This window comes from Notamacropus eugenii, chromosome 5 (genome assembly GCF_028372415.1).
Source record: "Notamacropus eugenii isolate mMacEug1 chromosome 5, mMacEug1.pri_v2, whole genome shotgun sequence".
In the NCBI taxonomy this organism is placed as follows: Eukaryota; Metazoa; Chordata; class Mammalia; order Diprotodontia; family Macropodidae; genus Notamacropus; species Notamacropus eugenii.
Window position 1 is genome coordinate 101,164,874 of NC_092876.1, and position 19,125 is coordinate 101,183,998.

A 19,125-nucleotide genomic window follows, 5' to 3' on the forward strand; every position below is an offset into this window, starting at 1 on the left:
GGGATTTTAATCTTTCCCTTGAGTCTGAATACATGAATTCTAGGTGTTGCCCACTTTATAGTCCAGATTTGCTAGGGATTCCTTGATTTTCCACTCCAAGCTGAGGCGTATAGGAAGAGAGCTCGGTGAGGGCAGGAGCCAAGGCACTCCCAGGTAGGACCCAGGGAAGGCCCGGCCCCGAACAGCCCCGAGGGGCGGAGCCTGGTAGTCACCTGACCCCACCACCTGCCGTGTCGCGTGATTTGTTTGTCTGGAACGTAGGTTGGAGTAGCGTTTTAGGGGAGCTGCTGGTTCTTTTTTTCCCTTGTGGCCCTTCCTTATTTTCAAAGATTTTTTTTCTCCGCTTCCTTCCTTTCTTCAAACTCTGTCACGGAGGAGCGAGGAGCGTCTCTCTCACGGGCCTGCTGAAGTCCGTTGGTGCCGCGTCCTGCCCTGCGGCCACCCTTCAGCCTAACCCCGTTCCTGTTGCTGTCGCCCCCATCCCCACCCCGGCTGCGCTCATGGCCCGCCTCTGGGTCTGTGTGGGGGCCGCCACCTCTTTTTTGGCCGTTTTGGTTTTCCATTGCCGCTTCTGCAGGTCGCCGGTGAGTCTGATGGGAAGGGAGGATTCGTCTTTAGGGACGGATGTGAGTGGGTGATCGGCTGGCACCTGTACAATAGGAACCTGCAGGGATTAGGTTCTCCTGACCCCCCGCTGTGCCGTTAGACGTCTGCCGCCAATAAAGGTCTGTTGTGCTAACATAGTTGTACTGCCCCCCAAGTTCCACACTCTTGTTCTCCAACTACGGGGTTTGTAATCTGATTTGTACGGCGGATGTTCCTGGAAGCCCCTCAGTAACGTTTTTTAATTCGTAAGACAAAATATGGAATTACAACCAGTTATAAAAGTATTAGAGAATAACGTGTGATACAGGGATTTCAAAGCGATGGTGAGGATAAGCTATATTTCTACTTTTGGCCTGGAGTCAGAAAGACATCTTACAGAGTTCAAATTTGACCTTAGACACTTACCCTGGACAAGTCACTTAACCCTGTTTGGCCTGAAACAAGGATGTCCGTTATCCCCACTGTTATTCAATACGGTATTAGAAACGTTAACTTTAGCAGTAAGAGAAGAAAAAGAAGTTGAAGGAATTAAATAGGGAAAGGAGAAACAAAGCCATCACTCTTTGCAGATGATTTGACAGTATACTTAGAGAATCAAGTAAAAAACTACTTGAAATAATGAACAACTTTAGTAAAGGTGCAATATATGAAATAAACCCACATACATCTTTGACATTTTTGTATATTATTATCAAAGCCCAGCAGCAAGAGATAGACAAATCCTACTTAAAGTTACGGTAGATGCTATAAAATACAAGGGAGTCTGCCTTCCAAAACAAACCCAGAAACTATATGAACAAAATTACAAAACACTTTTCACACAAATAAAGTCAGATCTAAAAACTGGAAAAATATCAGTTGCTCATGGGTAGGCTGAGCTACTATAATAGAAATGCCAATTCTACCTAAATTCACTTATTTATTCAGTGCCATTCCAATCAAACTGCCAAAAAATTATTTTCTAGAGGAAGAAAAATAATAACAAAATTCATCTGGAAGAACAAAAGGTCCAAAATATCAAAGGAATTAATGAAAAGAAAAGCAAAGGAATGTGACCCAGCTGTACCAGATCTTAAATCACATTATAAAGCAATAATCATCAAGACTACTTAGTACTGGATAAGAAAGAGTGGTAGATCGGTGGACTAGGATAGGCACAAGACACAGTAGTCAGTGACTATAGTAATCTGCTGTTGGTTAAACCCCAAAACACCAGCTTCTGGGATAAGACCTCACTGTTTAACAAAAGCTGCTGGGAAAACTGGAAAACAGTATGGCAGAAAGTAGGCATAGACCAACATCTTATACCATATATCAAGATAAAGTACAAATGGGTACATAATTTAGATATAAAGGCGGAGACTAGAAGAACAAGGAATAGGTTACCTGTCAGATTTATGGAGAAGGGAAGAATTTATGACCAAATGAGATGAAGAACATGAAATACAAAATGAATAATTTTGATTACATTAAATTGAAAAATTTTTGCACATAGTCAATGCAGCCAAGATTAGAAGGGAAGCGGAAAGCTGAGAAATAGTGTTTTCATCCAGTGTCTCTGATAAAGGTCTCATTTCTAAAATATATGGAGAACTGAGTCAAATTTATGAGAATACAAGTCATTCCTCAATTGATAGTCAAAGGATATGAACAGGTACTTTTCAGATGAAGAAATTAAACCTATCTACAGTCATATGAAAAAGTGCTCTAAATCTCTGTTGATAAGCGGAATGCAAATCAAAACAACTCTGAGGTACCACATCATATCTATCAAATTGACTAACATGACAAAACAGGAAAATGATAAATGTTGGAGATGTGGGAAAATGGGAACACTAATGCATTATTGGTAGAGTTGTGAACTGATCCAACCATTCTAGAGAGCAATTTGGAACTATGCCCCAAGGGCTATTAAAATGTGCATACCCTTTGACCCAGCAGTACCACTTCTAGGTCTATCCCAAAGAGATCATGAAAATGGGGAAAGGACCCACATGTACAAAAATATAGCAGCCCTCTTTGTGGTGGCCAGGAATTGAAAACTGAGGAGACTCCCATCAATTGGGGAATGGCTGAACAAGTTGTGCTAGATGAATGTAATAGAATACTATTGTGCTATAGGAAGTGATGAGCAGGCAGACTTCAGAAAAATCTGGAAAGACTTACTTGAACTTATGCTGCGTGAGGTGAGCAGAACCAGGAGAACACTGTACACAGTAACAGCGACAGTGTGTGATGACTTATTTTGATAGACTTAGTTCTCAGCAATGCAGGGATCTAAGACAGTTCCAAAAGACTCATGATGGAAAACGCCATCCTTATCCAGAGAAAGAACTGGAATCTGAATGCAGATGGAAGTATACTATTTGCTCTCCTTTTCTTCTGTTGTTTTGTTTCTTCTTTGTGTGATTCCTCCCATTGGTTCTAATTCTTTACAACTGATTAATGTGAAAATATGTTAGATATGAATATGTATATAGAACCTGTATCAGATTGCATGTCTTGGGATGGGGGAGGGGAAGAGGGGGAGAAAATTTAAGATTCAAAATCTTAAGGAAGTGAATGTTGAAAGCTAAAAATAAATTAATTTATAAAAAAAAAAAATGTTCCCTAGTCTGTTAAGAACAAGGGTTAAGAAGGTTAAGAACAACTGGTTTAACCTAATAAAATTATTGATTCCTTATAATTGACCAGCTGCTTTTCTAAATGAATGCCTGTAGAGAAAAATGAAGCTCTGTAAAACTTGAAGAATCTGAAGTTATTCTTAAAATGTTTTCTTTTACTTTACTATGGAATCAATTCTGTTTCTCTTATTTTTGTTTAAGGGCTTAGAGACTTTTGGTTTTTTTGTGTCTCGGAGAACAGAGAAACCTCTTTACCATTTGGATGTGAGCTGGCCTAAACATCCAGAGTACTTCACTGGCACAACATTTTGTGTTGCAGTAGACTCCCTTAAAGGATTGGTTTATGTAGCACAGGTAAGTAAAAATGGGATTTTTTCCCTCCTTAGGGAATAATATCATTCCTTTCTTTTTTACTGTCAATGCGTTTTTTTTTAAATTTATTTGTGTTTTCACCAGTATGGGGAACATGTTATGAAGAAACTTTCTTTATCTTTGAAAACTGATCATATCTTTATAACCTTTGAGGTTTGAGATTTCTTTTTTGTCAGTCTGTAAACATTTCAGTGTCCACTATGTATCAGGCTCTACACGAAGAGCTAGAAGTACAAAAAGAAGTTAAAGACGGTCCCTTGAGAAGCTCACGATCAAATATGGGAGATAATAAGCAAACAAATATGTTCATATAAACTACGTATAAGATAATTAGAAAATAACTAATGGGGAAGATACTAGAATGAAGAGGGGTTGGGAGAGTTCCTGTAGTAGATGGGATCTTAATTGGGATTTGAGGAAAGCTAGGAAGCAGAGATGAGTGAGAGTATTCAGAACCTGGAAAACAGCAAGAGAAAATGCTCAGATCTGAGAGCATGTCCTGTTATTGGAAAAATGCTGTACACATAGTAGTATTTAATAAATGTTCATTGATTGGAACAGTAAGAAGACGAGTATCTCCGAATCAAACAGTGTGTGGCAGGAAGTAAGATATGATAAACCTGGAAAGGGTTGCCTAAAGGAACTGAGATGCTAAGTGATATTCTCTTGGTTACACAACCAGTATATGTCAGTGGCAGAACTGGAACTCAGGTCTTTCTGCCTCTAAGACTATCTGTCCCTTTGTCTACAATGCCATGTCTTCTCTATAATTCTTAACCAGTACCACTTAGGATATGTTTGTAATGTTTCTTAAAGATCTCGTTGGAGTTTAAATGTTATATTGATTTAATTGCATTGCATTAAATCAGTCTGAAAGTGCCAAAGATTTTGTTTTGATTGTAGTTTACCAGTTAACAACCATGTTAGATTTAGGGGTGGCATTTCTTTAAGTTTATGTAAGTTTACATTTTATTTTACTTAAACCTGGTTTTGTCTAAACAGCTATTTTTGTATACCTTTAGAGAGGGGATAACATTCCAAAGGTATTAGTGTTCACAGAGGATGGATATTTTCTACGAGCCTGGAATGACACTGTTGACACACCTCATGGTATCTTTGCAACCAGTACCCAATATGAACAATCAGTCTGGATCACGGATGTAGGAAGTGGTATGTGTAGTAACATCTAATAAATTATGTTGGAAGAACTTAATATCTTCTCCCATAATTTTCTTTGTTGTGCTTCATTGTTTGAAAGCTGATTTCCTCAAATGATCAATTTCTCAATTCTAAGAAACTTAGAAATTTCTTTCGCCCTTAGAACTTCAGTCCAGGCAATAAGCCATGGCAACTGCTGTGGGCTCATTGATGATTCTTACCACACTGAAGCTAGCAATTACCCCATCATCCTCCATGGCCCACCAGTGAGAATCATTGAACTAGACTGGGTCAGTGATAACATTGACTTTGATGACTGAGTAGCCCAAAGACACCTAGGACCTATCTCCATTTTGGTCAGCACCATGGAAGAGATCTATTTAGGGTAGAAGGCCTAGTGCTCCTCTTCTGTAGGATATTTGAACTTTGGATTTGTCCCCATCATTTGCCTCCAGGAAGAGCTAGTGAATCATATTTGACTGTACTACAGCACCTCCAGATTGGTTAATTTTAATTGCTAGTCTGATTCCCAAGCTTGCTATTAATATGACAAAGAATTCTCTAAAACAAGCTAGAGAGGAAAAAGATAACTTTGTTGGGTTACATGTTTTATTCCCTACTTCACCTTTTTCAAACTATCACATCATTCTTTTGCATTGAATGCTAAATTGTTATTGTTTCAAAAGAAAATTCTTGTTACTAAATGTGTTCATAAATGTTTAAATTGTAATTTGCTTTTCTGTGTTGGGAAAAAAATATAGATAGATATAGGCATATCTCTCTATCTAGGCATATATATATACACATACACTGTAGGAATCTGGACCCCTTTATTAAGAAAGAATAGGAAACACAAATGAAATGTGACTTTTTTCCAAAATTGACCCCAAATAGCTATTTTTTCAAGACAATTGTCTTAAGACCTCCACTAGCAAAATTAAATTTTTTGTTAACAAGTAGATATCCTCTGAAAAGGATCTGTAGTATAGTAATTGGTGTAACTTGTTTCTACCAAGTATACCAACAAAATGGGAAAACCAAGGTATTTTAGCAACACATTTAGATTCACAGATAGAGAAGGGGCAAAAGACAGTTTGAACTTGTGACCCAGGACTTGAGGAATAGTGGTGACCTTGAGTTTATTAAAAACTTTACAAAGGTGATATATATTTGAGAGATGCATGGTTTTTCTGAGACAGAAATTCATAGACTAGTTTCCTCAACCTAGATTAAAATGAAATTGACAGTTTCTAGTCAGTATTGTAAATCCATCATCTAGATCCATTCTTGTAGGATGAATTAGGATTTTAGTTTGTTTGTACATATCACATCCCATTGAGTTTATTTGACATTTTTAAAGATAACAAATTTAAAATTCTCCTATTTTTGGTGGTCACATTTACCTGACTTATGACTTGTGAAGTTTTAATGCTTGAAAGTTTTAATAATGAATTTTTAAAGAGTTATTTATCAAATAAAATATTAAATGCTTTAGGAAAACTGAAGAAAATTACTTTTTTAAAAATGAATTCTTCCCTAACATCAGTTTGTAAATCTAGATTTTATTTTATACTAATAGAGTAAAATCCTTGTAGTATAATACTTTTTGGTGTATAATTTGAATCAGATTTTGCTCTCCACTTGACTGGATGCTAATATCAGTAACAACAACAGTAGTAATAATAGCATTTTGGAATCCTTCTTTAGGCCAGGCACTATGAGAAGCACTTTACAAATATTCACTATTCAGTCTTAACAACTCTCAGAGGCAGATGCTGTTATCCCCATTTTACCATTAAGGAAACTGAGGCAGAGGTTAAGTGACTTGCCTAGGGTCATACATGGCTAGTAAGTGTCTGATGCTAGGTTTGGACACATATCTTCCTGACTTCCAGGTTCAGCACTCTCCACATCCCTTCTTACCTCTTGCTTTAATGAGACACCTAGTTTGTGTGTCCTGTAATAAAAATGTCACTAATGAAAGGTTTTCAGATTTTTTTAGACCTAATGTTTTTAGAATTGATAAAACTTTAAAAATAGATCCCATATACAGTAAATATTGTTGCACCAAAAGATTTCAGAGCTTCAACTGATGACTCACTTTTTTTTTCTTTTGGACCATTTTTGCTATGACTGCATCCTAGGACAACTGTAAAACCTATGCTGTCTCTGAGTTAATTGTAGGGAGATTTGACATGATAGTCTTTTTCAGGCTCTCATTGTAAAGGACTTACACTTTCAACACAGTTCATCCTGTGATTCTGTTTTTATAACATTCCACTAAATCCCACACATTCAAACAAGATAAATTTTCTTTCTTCTTCCATTGTTTTTTTTCCCTAGCCACAGATGTGTTAAAAGTCTTTCCTAGTTGCCTCAACCTAAAAGAAAATCCATTCCAATAGTCAGAAAGTTGGCTATTAATAAGCATCATTTTATTTTTTTAAATGAAATTCTTTCCCTTTTTGCATTTCTTTATAATCAAATATGCTTTTTGCACCTTTCCAAACATCTTGTGGTTCAGCCTCTGGAATTATTCTTACTAATTAATCAAGACTCCAAACAGTAGGATCTGGAGGTGGAAGGGACGGACTTTTAGAGGCCAGCTGGTCCAACCTCCTCATGTTACAGGTTAGTGACTTGCCCAAAGCCACATACCCTTTTAGTGTTCGAGGCAGGATTTGTACTGACTTGAGAACCATGCACTTTCCACTCTACATACCGTGCTTAACTTTTAGTTATTTTTTAAAAAGACAACTGGAAATTGATTCAGATTAGTTTAAATTTGTATTATGCAATTTGTTACTTTTTTGACACTTCAAATTATAGATTTAGTTTTGAACCTCCACATTGATTTCCATTAGTTTTTATCTATGATAATTCTACAAAAGAAGTATGTTTCATGCTTTTGCTTGCAATAAAATCTACATGGAAATAACTGTCTAAGTAAAAAGTTAAGACACCGACAACTTTAGAACATTTATTCTTTAAAAAATAGTTGAATTATGAGTACCAAAAGAAAGATAGTATGTTTGTATTATAGAAATTATAGCCTTCAAGGGCCTACAAAAGCTGGACTGTTATACTAGAGAAGTAGAAGTTACAAACTAATAGTGTTTTCAAAGTTACCCCTCAGTACTTACATCTCTTAATTACAAATGTTATGCGATGTCAGAATAGGTCCAAAAGGTCACATTTGCTTGGTTCCAATGATTTAGTAATATTACTAACAGAAAACCCTTTTCTAAAATAATCAACATTGGTCAGATCAGTCTACAAGATTCAGTATAAGAAGAAATGTCATTTTTAAAAATGAAAGGACCCAAATCAACCTCAAACAATTGAGATTTTATGTAATAACGATTTAGATAATAGTGCATGTGAGAATACAGTACCATATTATCTACCCCTTCCTAGTCTTTTCTGATTTTTTTCCCCTTAGTTGTTATTTTTTTCATTTAATGCACAATCTATTTAACCATTTGTCTAAGAGCTTTATTTGTGAAAAGTGCTTATTTTAAATGCAGGATCCTATGGACATACAGTGAAAAAATACAACTCCTTTGGTGACCTCATTCAAATTCTGGGTACTCCAGGCAAAAAAGGAACTGGTATAAACCCAATCCAGTTTGATAACCCAGCAGAGATATATGTGGAAAACACTGGAGAAATTTACCTTGTGGATGGAGATGGAGGACTGAATAACAGACTGTTTAAATTGACCCAAGGTATATAACCTCATTTTGGTGCTAGAATCATCTAGAAGAGTGGTCTTAATTTAGGGCTTATAACCAAGGAAACCATGACCAAAGGGTGACCAATTAGTTTATGGAAAGATGAATCCTAGACTACACTTGCTGTGCTAGCCAGGTGGTTTGTCTCCAACACTCCATTGTTCTCCCTTGTCCCTCATACCCACTAGTCTCCAGTGATTACACGAGTTTCCAAACTGGACCCTTATGCTCAGGGCATGAACTCCGCAGGACACATAACCTTCTTAGGACCACTGTACCAGCAACTACACAGAATTGGCAGAATTGACCCTTCTGGGCTTACCTGTGTTCTATACTACTCCCTACTCTCCCCTTGTCCTTGTGTTTGTGACAAAGTGCCCTCAGAGGGCTGGTGAATCCTATCCTTCTACCACCTTAATAGTTAATGGGACAGAGTGTGTTCCATAGGATGACTAGAGATGGATGGGCTGTGTTTCACATCACGTATCTTGTTGCATTATTTAACTCAAAAAATGTACCCCTTTTTCGAACTTCTCTATTTCTATCCATTTACCCAATTTCACAACTTAATGAATCATCTTCTATTCCTTACCCTCTTTGGCAGTCATCTCAATATCTCAAATATATCCCCTCCTCTCATACAGCTGTTGTCTTCAATTTGGGATCTCATCTCCTCTTGCCCATACTGCACCCATGTACAGCTGCCACACTGATGTTCCTGACCATGTCTCCCTCAATAAATTCCAGTGACTCCCTATTCATTTTAGAGACCTATATTATATCTTTACCTGAGCACAGTTACACACGCACATGCGCATGTGTGCACAAATAAGTAAATATTCATATTCATATATTAGGGTGCATGATCAAGAATCTTTACTGACAAAAGCATATTTTTTTATACATAAAAAAACTTTACTGATAAAAGCAAAAAGTTGGGAGACCACTTTTATTTTATTTTAGGGACAAGGGAGAACAACGGAATGTTGGAGACAAACCACCTGGCTAGCACAGCAAGTGTGGTCTATGATTCATCTTTCCATAAACTAATTGGTCACCCTTTGGTCATGGTTTCCTTGGTTATAAGCCCTAAATTAAGAAGGCTTTTATTTAATGTGATAGATGTCTTTTGCTGTTCATATAGCATTTGGATATATTGTATGGAAAAATGACTGGCACATGGTATGATTGTGTTAATGAGTCATTCCTTAACCTCAGAAGAGTAGGTCAATAAAGTGAAGTTTGTATAGGAGCCATAGTGACTGGGCTGAAAAAGTGACTGGGTGACCATAAGAAAAAAAATTAAGGAAAAAGAAGTTTAAATTTGAGTCTAAGAATTAATGATTTATTTGATTCTAATAGGAATAAACAATCATAATGCAGGTGAAAAGGTATAGCTAATAGAGAATTATTTAAGTGCTAAACTGTGGTACTGACTTAGGTAAGGCAGGGTGTTGCAAAAGTCTTAGTGCTTAAAGCTGTGCTAAAATTTTGGGATTATACTATATATATATGAGATTAAAGAAGAGAAATATTAGATTAAATGTTGGCAGATTCTGTAAGGAAGACTTCATAAAGTGGGACTGGAACTGAGCCTTGGTTTGGATAGGTGGTTGGTAGAAAGGAGGACATTCTGGGCTGCGGGAGAAGCAAAAAGGTGCTGAGGCAGGAAAAGGTATGGCATTTGATTTTTATCCTTAGTATCTTATAGACCCAATGAAAATTTTTGTGGAAAAAAATGTGCCATGAGAGCAGTGTTTTAGGAAGATAGAACCAAGTGCAAGGATAATTCGGTGTGGGGAAGATTTCAGTTAGACCGCAGCAAGGAGGGTATATATAGGCCATGAGATGATGAAAGCATGAACTAAATTGATGGAATGGGAATAGAAAATGAATCTAACAAATATTTCTTATGTAGAGAATGGCAAAAATGAAACCATCCTTGCCTTCAAGGAACTTGATTTCTATTGGGAATGGGAAGAGGGAGAGGCAGAAAGAGTACATGGACATGTGTGGGTACACACATGTAAATTTGTAGTATGTACAAGCTAATTAGGGAAGACACTAGTAGCTAAAGGAATTAGGAGCCACCTCATGTAGGAGATAGTAAAGGACTCCACTTTGAAGAAAGTTAGAGATTCTAAGACATGGAGGTGGAAAGAGAACACTTGCCAGGAAAGGAAGATGGTCCTCACAAAGGCAGGGGTGTTATGTGTGGGGCCTCTGTTATGTGAAAGTGAAGAATGTTTGGTCAGTCTGGAAAGGTAGACTAGAGTAAGATTGCAAAGAGCTTGAAGTGCCAAACCCAGGAATTTGTTTTATTGTAGAGATGATAGGAAGCCATGGAGCTTTTTGAATGGGACAGTAACATGGTCAGCCTTGTGTTTAGGAATATCACTTTGCCAGCTGGATGGATGATTGATTTGAGAAGAGAGGGGATAAAGGCAGAACCAGTTAGGCTAGTAACACCCAAAAGTGAGGTGATGAAGACCTGAAATAGTAAGAATGGAGAGAGAAGGAGAAGGGTGCGAGAGACATTATGAGGCATGGAATTGATAAAATTTGATAGATGATTAGATGCTGAGATGAGGGAGAGTAAACATTTGAGGATCTCTCTAAAATTGCCCATCTGAGTGACTAGCAGATTGAGGGAAATTAGCAAGAGGGATTGTTTGGGAGGAAAGTTTTTGAGTTGGTTTCCTACAGGATATCCAGTTAGAAATGTCCAGTGGGAGATGGTAATGTAGGATTGGAACACAGGCAAGAGACTTAAAGATGTTTCAAAGAGATGACCATTTAATCCACAACAGCATGAACACAAATCTAATATGAGAGCTAAGGAGAGAAGAGTGTTACAGATGACTTCAAAGCTAGCATGGCAGCCTAGAGAAGTGATGGTATTGGTGACCTCTCCTATAGACATTAGTCTAGCATTTAAGGCCTTTTGTTATCTGGCTCCCCCTACATTTATAGCTATATTTCATGAGCTCTGCATTTGAGCCAAGCTGGCCTAGTGATTGGTCTTCAAACTTACCTTGTGTACGTGTGTAAGTTATACCCCTTTCTTGGAATGAACTCCTTCCTCATCTTAGGTGTTCCCTGATCTGTGAAGTTTTCGCTGATTTCCCCCAATAGGTCGTCTCAATTTTCTGTGGAAAATTATGTGTTTACTTATCTTTTATGCCACCAGTATACCCTTCTTGAGGGAGGAAGGCTTGTTTGTGCCTTTTATTCCTTGTGCTGATATTTGGTACTTAATTGAAGAGGAAGTATAAGAAGAAAGATGGAAAAATTAAGTCAGCTTTTTTCTGGTGGTTGTGGGAGAGCAGATGATTTAGGAAAGGAAAAGGAGTTAAAGAGTTCCTCCAGATTTGAAGTTTTGACATAGTTTTTTGATTCTTAACTTTTTGGCTCAGCTGTGTAACCATATACTTTTTAAATGATATACCCTGTGTTGTGATTATTTGAAGGGATACCTCTTTCATTGTTCTATAAATTTGACAATACATGATTTAATATTTTCTTATATCTAGACTTTGTCATGCAATGGATTCGTGGGGAAAATGGAACAGGTCCAGGTCAATTCAACATTCCACATAGTATAACTGTTGATTCCACTGGTCGGGTAAAAACATTTTTCTCCCTATATCTAAGTACACATTTATTTGAAACATTGAATATGGAAGTACTTAAGAGATAAGAAAGTACCTCATTGTTTTAAAAAATCTTATTACCCATACTTTAAGTCCTTTAAAATGCAGGAGGAAAAGTTTTCAACAATTCAAAGTTTCATTCATTTTTGTAGCAGAAAAAAATGCTGGTTTTGGCATCATTTGAGACCTCTCTAATACTAGCTGTGCCACCATGGGCAAATCAGTTTCCCTTTGTGAATCTCAGTTTTCTCTTATGTAAAATATAACTAATCACTATCTCAGGATTGCTTTGAGGATCAGTTGAGATGTGTGTAAAGCAGTTGGCAAACTTAAAAGTGATGTTAAACCTTAGGTATCTGTAAGCTGTTAGGATTTTTGTCAGGAACAGAAATTTTAGGACTTGAAGAAAATGTGTTCTTTATTTAGATCCTCTCATGATTAAAGGGGATTGAGAGATGTCAAGCCTGAGCCTTAATGTCCTTCCTTTTTTAGTATGCAAAGGCTTTTTTTCTTATTTCTAAGCAAGATTGGTGATAGTTCACCCATCCAGCCCCCAGAAGCTCACTTGACTAAACAGGCTGAATCTCTTGACACAGGTATCGTCAGGGACTCATTTTAATACTAGATAGGTGAGCTCAGCCATTTGGCCATTCTCACCACCAGAATGGGTCCCAGCCCATCCATGGCTACTTTTTCTCTGAAAAATTCCCTTTCATTTTCTTCGACAAATCTCTGTGGAGGCTACTGGAAGTCAATGCAGCAATTGTGTTTTTTGGGGGAGTTTTCATATGTTAGCGTGCTCCCCCACATATTTGTTGCTGCCTTTTATGCCATTTTATAAAGATACCGTGGAGTTGGTAATATTCTGTGCCTATTTATGCTTACCATGTTTTTTGTTTTTTAAATATCTATTGACATTGAATAAATATGGATTTTCTTGTTATATCTTAAGTCAAATGAATCAGCCATAGTATATTCTCACAGTGCTACAATTAAAGTGACTTTCTTCTGGTTCTCTGCCACTTGTTCTTTTTAAGACTGGGCCACACTAGCTGATGAATTGTCATGGATTATAATCAGAATGATTTAGTTGCCAAGCATATAGAGTTATTTGTGAAGTAGTGGGTCCAATGCAGGGCTACTTGTCTCACTGAATTTTTTTATTGACTTTTAATAGAAAATGTACTACTTTTGTCTTTTCCTTTTTTATGTGAAATAGCTAATGTTTTATGTTATTATATAGTAGTTCGTTATATACAATAAGCCATGTGTTTGGAAAAAAATGTTTTCAATGTAGATCTTTACTAATAACCATTTAATTGATTCCTAGGTATGGGTTGCTGACCGAGGAAACAAAAGAATCCAAGTATTTGATAAAAATACAGGGGAGTGGTTGGGATCATGGAGTGCTTGTTTCAAAGAAGATGGTCCTTATTCTGTCAGGTAATATTTAAAGAGAGATTTTTAAAGTTATTAGATTTGTATCACCATTCCTCTGGAAGAACTTTGTACACTATTAAGAATTTGTTTAATGTTAAAATTTGCAAGCAAAGAAAAAAATGAAGACCATGAAAGATAAGAAAGAAAAACAGTCAGAGAACTGGTCATGGTGTGGCATATCCAACCCAAGACAAAGACAAGCATCAGGCTCCTGAATGTGCAGCCAGTAAACACTAGGTGTGTGAGAAGAGATGCCTTGTCAGCTTCCCTCAAGGTCACTGGTGGTGGGACCTGTAAGCTGAGATGTTCAGTCCACTGGCATACACCTTCAACTTCACTCACCTAAAAAGGACTCTTTTTCTAAGACTGTATCTATTGAGTATTGCAGAATTAGCTTTTCATTCTCTTATTTTAAATAGTAAATTAATCCACATATCTCCATGGAGTGTTTGGTATGTACTTGGCACTAGGTTGAGTGCTATAGGGATTACCAGTGTGTAAATAATCTTTGTTCTAAAAGAAGTTGTTAAAATAGTTGTCATATGTAGAACATTTCACATACATTTAAGAAGTATTTCTTGTATTTTTCTCTTGTAGGTTTACTCCTGATGAGAAATACCTCATTGTTGCCCAGTTGAATATCAACAGGCTCACTTTATTATCTGCCCCCCCTGTAGGGAACATTGGGGACTGTGTTGTGGTAAGCACAGTTCAGCTAGCCAGTCAAGTGTCACCACATCTTGTGGATGTTGATAGGAGGACTGGAGCGATCTATGTGGCAGAACTTGGGGCAGAGCAAGTTCAGAAATATATCCCTTTAAAATAAATAAATATCTTCCTTTACTTAGATATTCATAAATTTACTTTTCCCAAGGAATGACCATTATAGATGTTTCTGTGGAAAGCTTTTTTGATTTTCTCGTTAATGACTAAATATTCATGTAAAAATTTAGCATTCTGGCATATTCTTTAAAAAAAATGTTTCAGGAAGCTTTCTGTTTTTATTAATAATCATTGAATCCACATATTGGTACCATCACATCTTATGTATATTTTTTTTTGTTTTAGAATACAGGGCAATTTAAGGGAGAAAAAATTCCAAAGAATATTGGGATAAAAGGGTACATCATTTTGATGTTGAACCAAATAGCTTTCCCATGGAAGGTTGCCTTTGGAGTGGAGAGTAGTGATATAGATATGAGTTGAAGGATATTTTTAAATTCTTTTTTCAAAAACTAGCTGCATATCTCAAACTGATACGATCAATACAGGGAATAGTACGTGAGTGTTACGGATTTTAGGACATCAAAAGTATGCCATTGAATTAAGTTTGTTTCTATGGCTATGAACTATATCGTTTAATTTTTTAATTTAATAATATAGTAGTACCTATGCACTTTACCATGAAAGATTTAAAAAATAAAAGATTGTGAGCTTTTGCTTCTTAGGCCCTTATTAAATTTAGAAGGAATAAAGACTGTCTACCTCAGGAAGGGGTTGGAGAATTAATATGCTGGTGTTTGCCAAAAGTTTCAGTTGTTGAGATCAAAGGTTTTTTTTCTTTGTTTCTATTCCTGTACTATTCTTTCATGTGGTCTACCAGCGTAATTGTAACCAATTTTCAGTTTGTTCTTCTTTATTCCAGTACTTGATGCTACTCAGTAGGGTAGTTAGCATGTTCTTCAGCTAACCACCTTTTCCTGTCATTATTATGTACTTCCTATATCACTTGGCAGTGTTATCTGCCCTAAATTAGTTATAGCACATGTTTACTCTCAGGGTTTTTTCCCTCCTAAGTCATCACATACCCCAGCCAGCCCCCCTCTGAGACTCTATTAGTTTTTTAGAATTCTTGTTCATTTCAGTGTTGACCTAAGTCAGATATAATTTATAAATTCAGTCTCTCCACAAAAATCACATAATTCATTTGAAAGGCAAAGACATATGATTTTGTGATTATCCATGCAACTGTAGTAATCCTAAATTAAGAGTTTATGGGTCAGCATTTTGTTTGCTTTTTCCATACTTTGTTTTGGTATGTTCTTTGGAATGTAAGTTGTACAAAGCCAAGGACTGGATAATTTGGAAGCTCATTTCTGTTGTTTGACACTTGGTACAGTAGCTCTCTTTATAATTTATCTTATGACTTTGGTAGTTGAACTTTTGATAGTCATCAGCACCACTGGCACCATAATCATTTTTGTGCACAGGGCGTTTTTTTTCCTGTGGCATAAAATCGTGTAAGAGTTGGTTTTACTTCCAGTCAGCTTACGGGTATCCTGGATGCCACTGGGGTAGTTATATAGTTTTCTTGATTACCTCGGAATGTGTGTGTTCGTCCTTTGTTGCCGAAGAAGACCATGCCATCAGGGAAATAGTGACATGACTTGCACTTGACTTTGTTTTGAGTGAGGGAGGGCTGTGCAGTCACCAGCCTCACTTCTCGTCCAGAGTCATCTGAATCCATTGACTCGATATTCATCAGGATGACTGGAGGTGACCCAGGATGAGGCAGTTGGGGTTAAGTGACTTGCCAAGTCACACAGCTAGTGAATGTCAAGTATCTGAGGTAAGATTTGAACTCAGGTCCTCCTAACTCCTGCACTGGTGCTCTATCTGCTGTACTACCTAGCTGCCCCAGCCTAGGAATAATATCAATAAGTAGAAGTGATAACTGTATAATTTCTAGCTACCAGACTAAACTAGTACTTAATTTAACGATTTTGAATTTGCAGCTTCCCCACAATTTTGCAAATTCCTTTTCTGTATATGGAGATATATACCTAGATATACGTAGATATAGCTATATCTATACCTATCTATCTCTCTATATTTATGTATATAATATATCTATATTTACATATAGATATACGACAAGGTGAACCCATGGTGGCATACTAACTGTGACTAAAGGCACAGACTTACTCATAGTAGTTGTATGGCTATAAGGAATTCACTTACCTTTACTCTACTCAAGTTTCCTCATAAAAGAAAATGGAAACAATGATACTTTTACTAATTCACAGGGTTGTTGTGAATAAAGTGTTTTGTAAACCTTAAAATCATAGAAATTTCAGTGCATTATTCCTATTGACTCCATTTTTGTAGTACAGACACATGATTTTTGAGAGAGTAAATATGGGGTTGTTTTTTTTTTTTGTGAGTCGTCATGCTTTATTGCCACAGTCAAATTTAGAACTTTATAAGCACAAGACTTAGAAGAATTTAGGATCTGGATATCTAAATGTAGTCCTATCATTTTAACTAGCTTTTGTGACTTTGAACAAGTTACTTCTTTAAATCTCTTCTTCCTCTGTCAAATGAGTCATAGCATTGTGGCTTTCAAGCTGGAAGGGATGAAATAATATTTGCTCTCCTACTTTGGAAAAGTATGTTTTGGGCCAAAATGACACCATGTAGATAATAAAAGCACTTTGAAAAATTTTAAAGCACATATGCGCCTATGCAAACAAAAAAGATATTGTGAGTATGTGAGTAGATAACATTTATGCCATGGCACTGTATCTAGTAATTTATGAGTATTCATTTGCTTTTATCACTTTCATCAAAATCGAGCCCCTCTCTCAGCCTCAGAATCCTTATCTGTAAGCTAGTGATGATAATCATACCTTTAATATTCCTCTCACAGGGTTGTTGAGGATCAAATAAAATCATAAATGCCAGTTATCTCATTTTGAAATCTGTATACAGATAAATGATTTTAGAGGGGTTGGCTTGGACTCTTGTTGCAGGGGGAGGGTTTGGTTAATTACTCATTTTGTAATTCTCACATTTGATATTGTAAACCAGATTTGTGCAGATAACTTGCTAATAAAACTTTTTAAAATCGTCATTTTTGTAGGCGTATTATTTCACCTTTTATCTTCAGAGAATGAATGAATAAATAAATATAAACATTAAGACTTCCTGAAGCTGAGCAAAACACATAGAAACTAGAAAATCAACATTTAAAATAATGACACTCATTTTTTGTCCATTTGGATTCATCAGAGATAACTTAGTAACATGAAAAGACTTAAATGTGATTTTATGTTATTGTTCTCTTGTGCAACGTATCTAAACTGCAGAAAATTGCTAGTTTTTTTTTTTTTTTAAGATAAATGATTGAAATTGCCAGAATAAGATAAATCAGTGTGCTTTCTCTGTGAAAACAGAAGAGGGCAGTGGAGTTCTGTTCAAGATAAAAAGCATCTTAGTTACACTAAAAGTTAAAATTTTAAGGCCCCATTAAAGCACACTTTTAATTTTTTACCGTTTTCTCAGTCTAACAATGAAAGTCATTATTTTTGTAGATTCGGTATCTGTTTAAAGTATTGTTGGAAGTCATTTTCCCATTAGATCTCATGGTTGAAACAAAAATATGCCTTCAGTAATTTAGTCTGTTGGCCAGAGGCTGAAATCTTGGCATTAGCCAGATGTGTTAGTACAACTTGCTATTGTAAGTTTGGTATAGTAACAGTTTATTCAGATAATCACATACCTTTCCATTCCTCCACACTGGGTTTTATAGCAGTTCTGCCATTCAAAAAAGCAATACAATGCACTAGGAATGCCCAGTTTATTATGAACAGATAAAAAATGTGGGCCAGGTACAAAGGAGCCAAATGATTTCCTAGAAGTGGAAGCAAGAGTTCATCTTGACTTTTCAAAATCTCAGACTATTTTCTTAACAGAAGAAATAACATTTACTAACGAACTGAGAAGTTGTAGACTGATGTGAATGCTTCAGACATTCTGTATTTTGTATTGCTGCTATATACAACATCTTCAGTTTTCCAGACCAAGTTGGAGGATACCTGTGTGCTAAAGTGTATGTATTTTATCTTTAGGAGGGACTAATAAACACAATTTAGAACTTAGCATACTACACAGTAAAAAACACCTTTGTTTTGGGTATCTGTGAGAATAATTTATATGTGATCACATGTGTCATGAACTTTTTTGATAATCAGTGCCTTTAGTCTGTTGAGCTACATGTTTCTAGGGTTCCTTTGTCCATTTAGTGTCCGTGGTGGGTAATACAATAGCATGACCCAGATTCTCAGTTTTGCAAATAAAATTGATTTTCATATTATGACCTTTGTTCAGATCCTGCCTTGAACGCTTACTAGTTGTGTGACTGGGTAAATCACCTCTTTTTGCCTCAGTTTCTTCCTATATAAAACTAACTTAACAATAGCACCTACCTCCCAATATTGTTGTGAGGATAAAATGAGATATCTGTAAAGCATTTTACAAAGAACAAGGTAGAACGTATTCGACCATGAATGAACCTGTTGATATCTTCTTTATGGAAATGCCTTGTTAAGTCCAGCAAGTTTCATCATTAGGTAAGGACAAAGTGATTAAAATTTTCAGTCACAAAAGTTAAAGGCATTAACATTAACAAAAACAGTTAAGTGTAAACAACATTTTGGGAAGGAGCTAAATTATTTTATTATTGACATTTCTAATGCTTCACGTATATAGATCAGTCCTATGATTCCACTGGTAAGAGAAATTCTAAGAGAGAAATCT

The 19,125-nt window shown here is 36.3% G+C and overlaps 1 protein-coding gene across 2 annotated transcripts; it reads left to right on the forward strand.

Moving 5' to 3' along the window:
- The first annotated feature begins 208 nt into the window (after positions 1-208).
- Positions 209-17,440, forward strand: NHLRC3 (NHL repeat containing 3). 2 transcript variants are annotated; one of them, XM_072610431.1, is made up of 7 exons: positions 209-584; positions 3,432-3,584; positions 4,625-4,772; positions 8,288-8,488; positions 12,028-12,119; positions 13,478-13,590; positions 14,185-17,440. In XM_072610431.1, exons 1-7 carry the CDS (start codon positions 501-503, stop codon positions 14,411-14,413), a joined length of 1,020 nt encoding a protein of 339 aa, XP_072466532.1. In that variant the 5' UTR covers positions 209-500; the 3' UTR covers positions 14,414-17,440. The 2 variants fall into 2 exon arrangements, with proteins under 2 accessions (XP_072466532.1, XP_072466533.1); XM_072610432.1 differs by lacking the exon at positions 14,185-17,440 and adding an exon at positions 13,696-14,175.
- Positions 17,441-19,125: the final 1,685 nt, after the last annotated feature.

Coding starts and splice junctions, on each gene's coding strand:
- NHLRC3 (XM_072610431.1), top strand. CDS start 501: ATGGCCCGCCTCTGGGTCTGTGTGGGGGCCGCCACCTCTTTTTTGGCC. Junction 12,120..13,477: donor CTGTTGATTCCACTGGTCGG/GTAAAAACATTT, acceptor ATTGATTCCTAG/GTATGGGTTGCTGACCGAGG. Junction 13,591..14,184: donor GATGGTCCTTATTCTGTCAG/GTAATATTTAAA, acceptor TTTCTCTTGTAG/GTTTACTCCTGATGAGAAAT.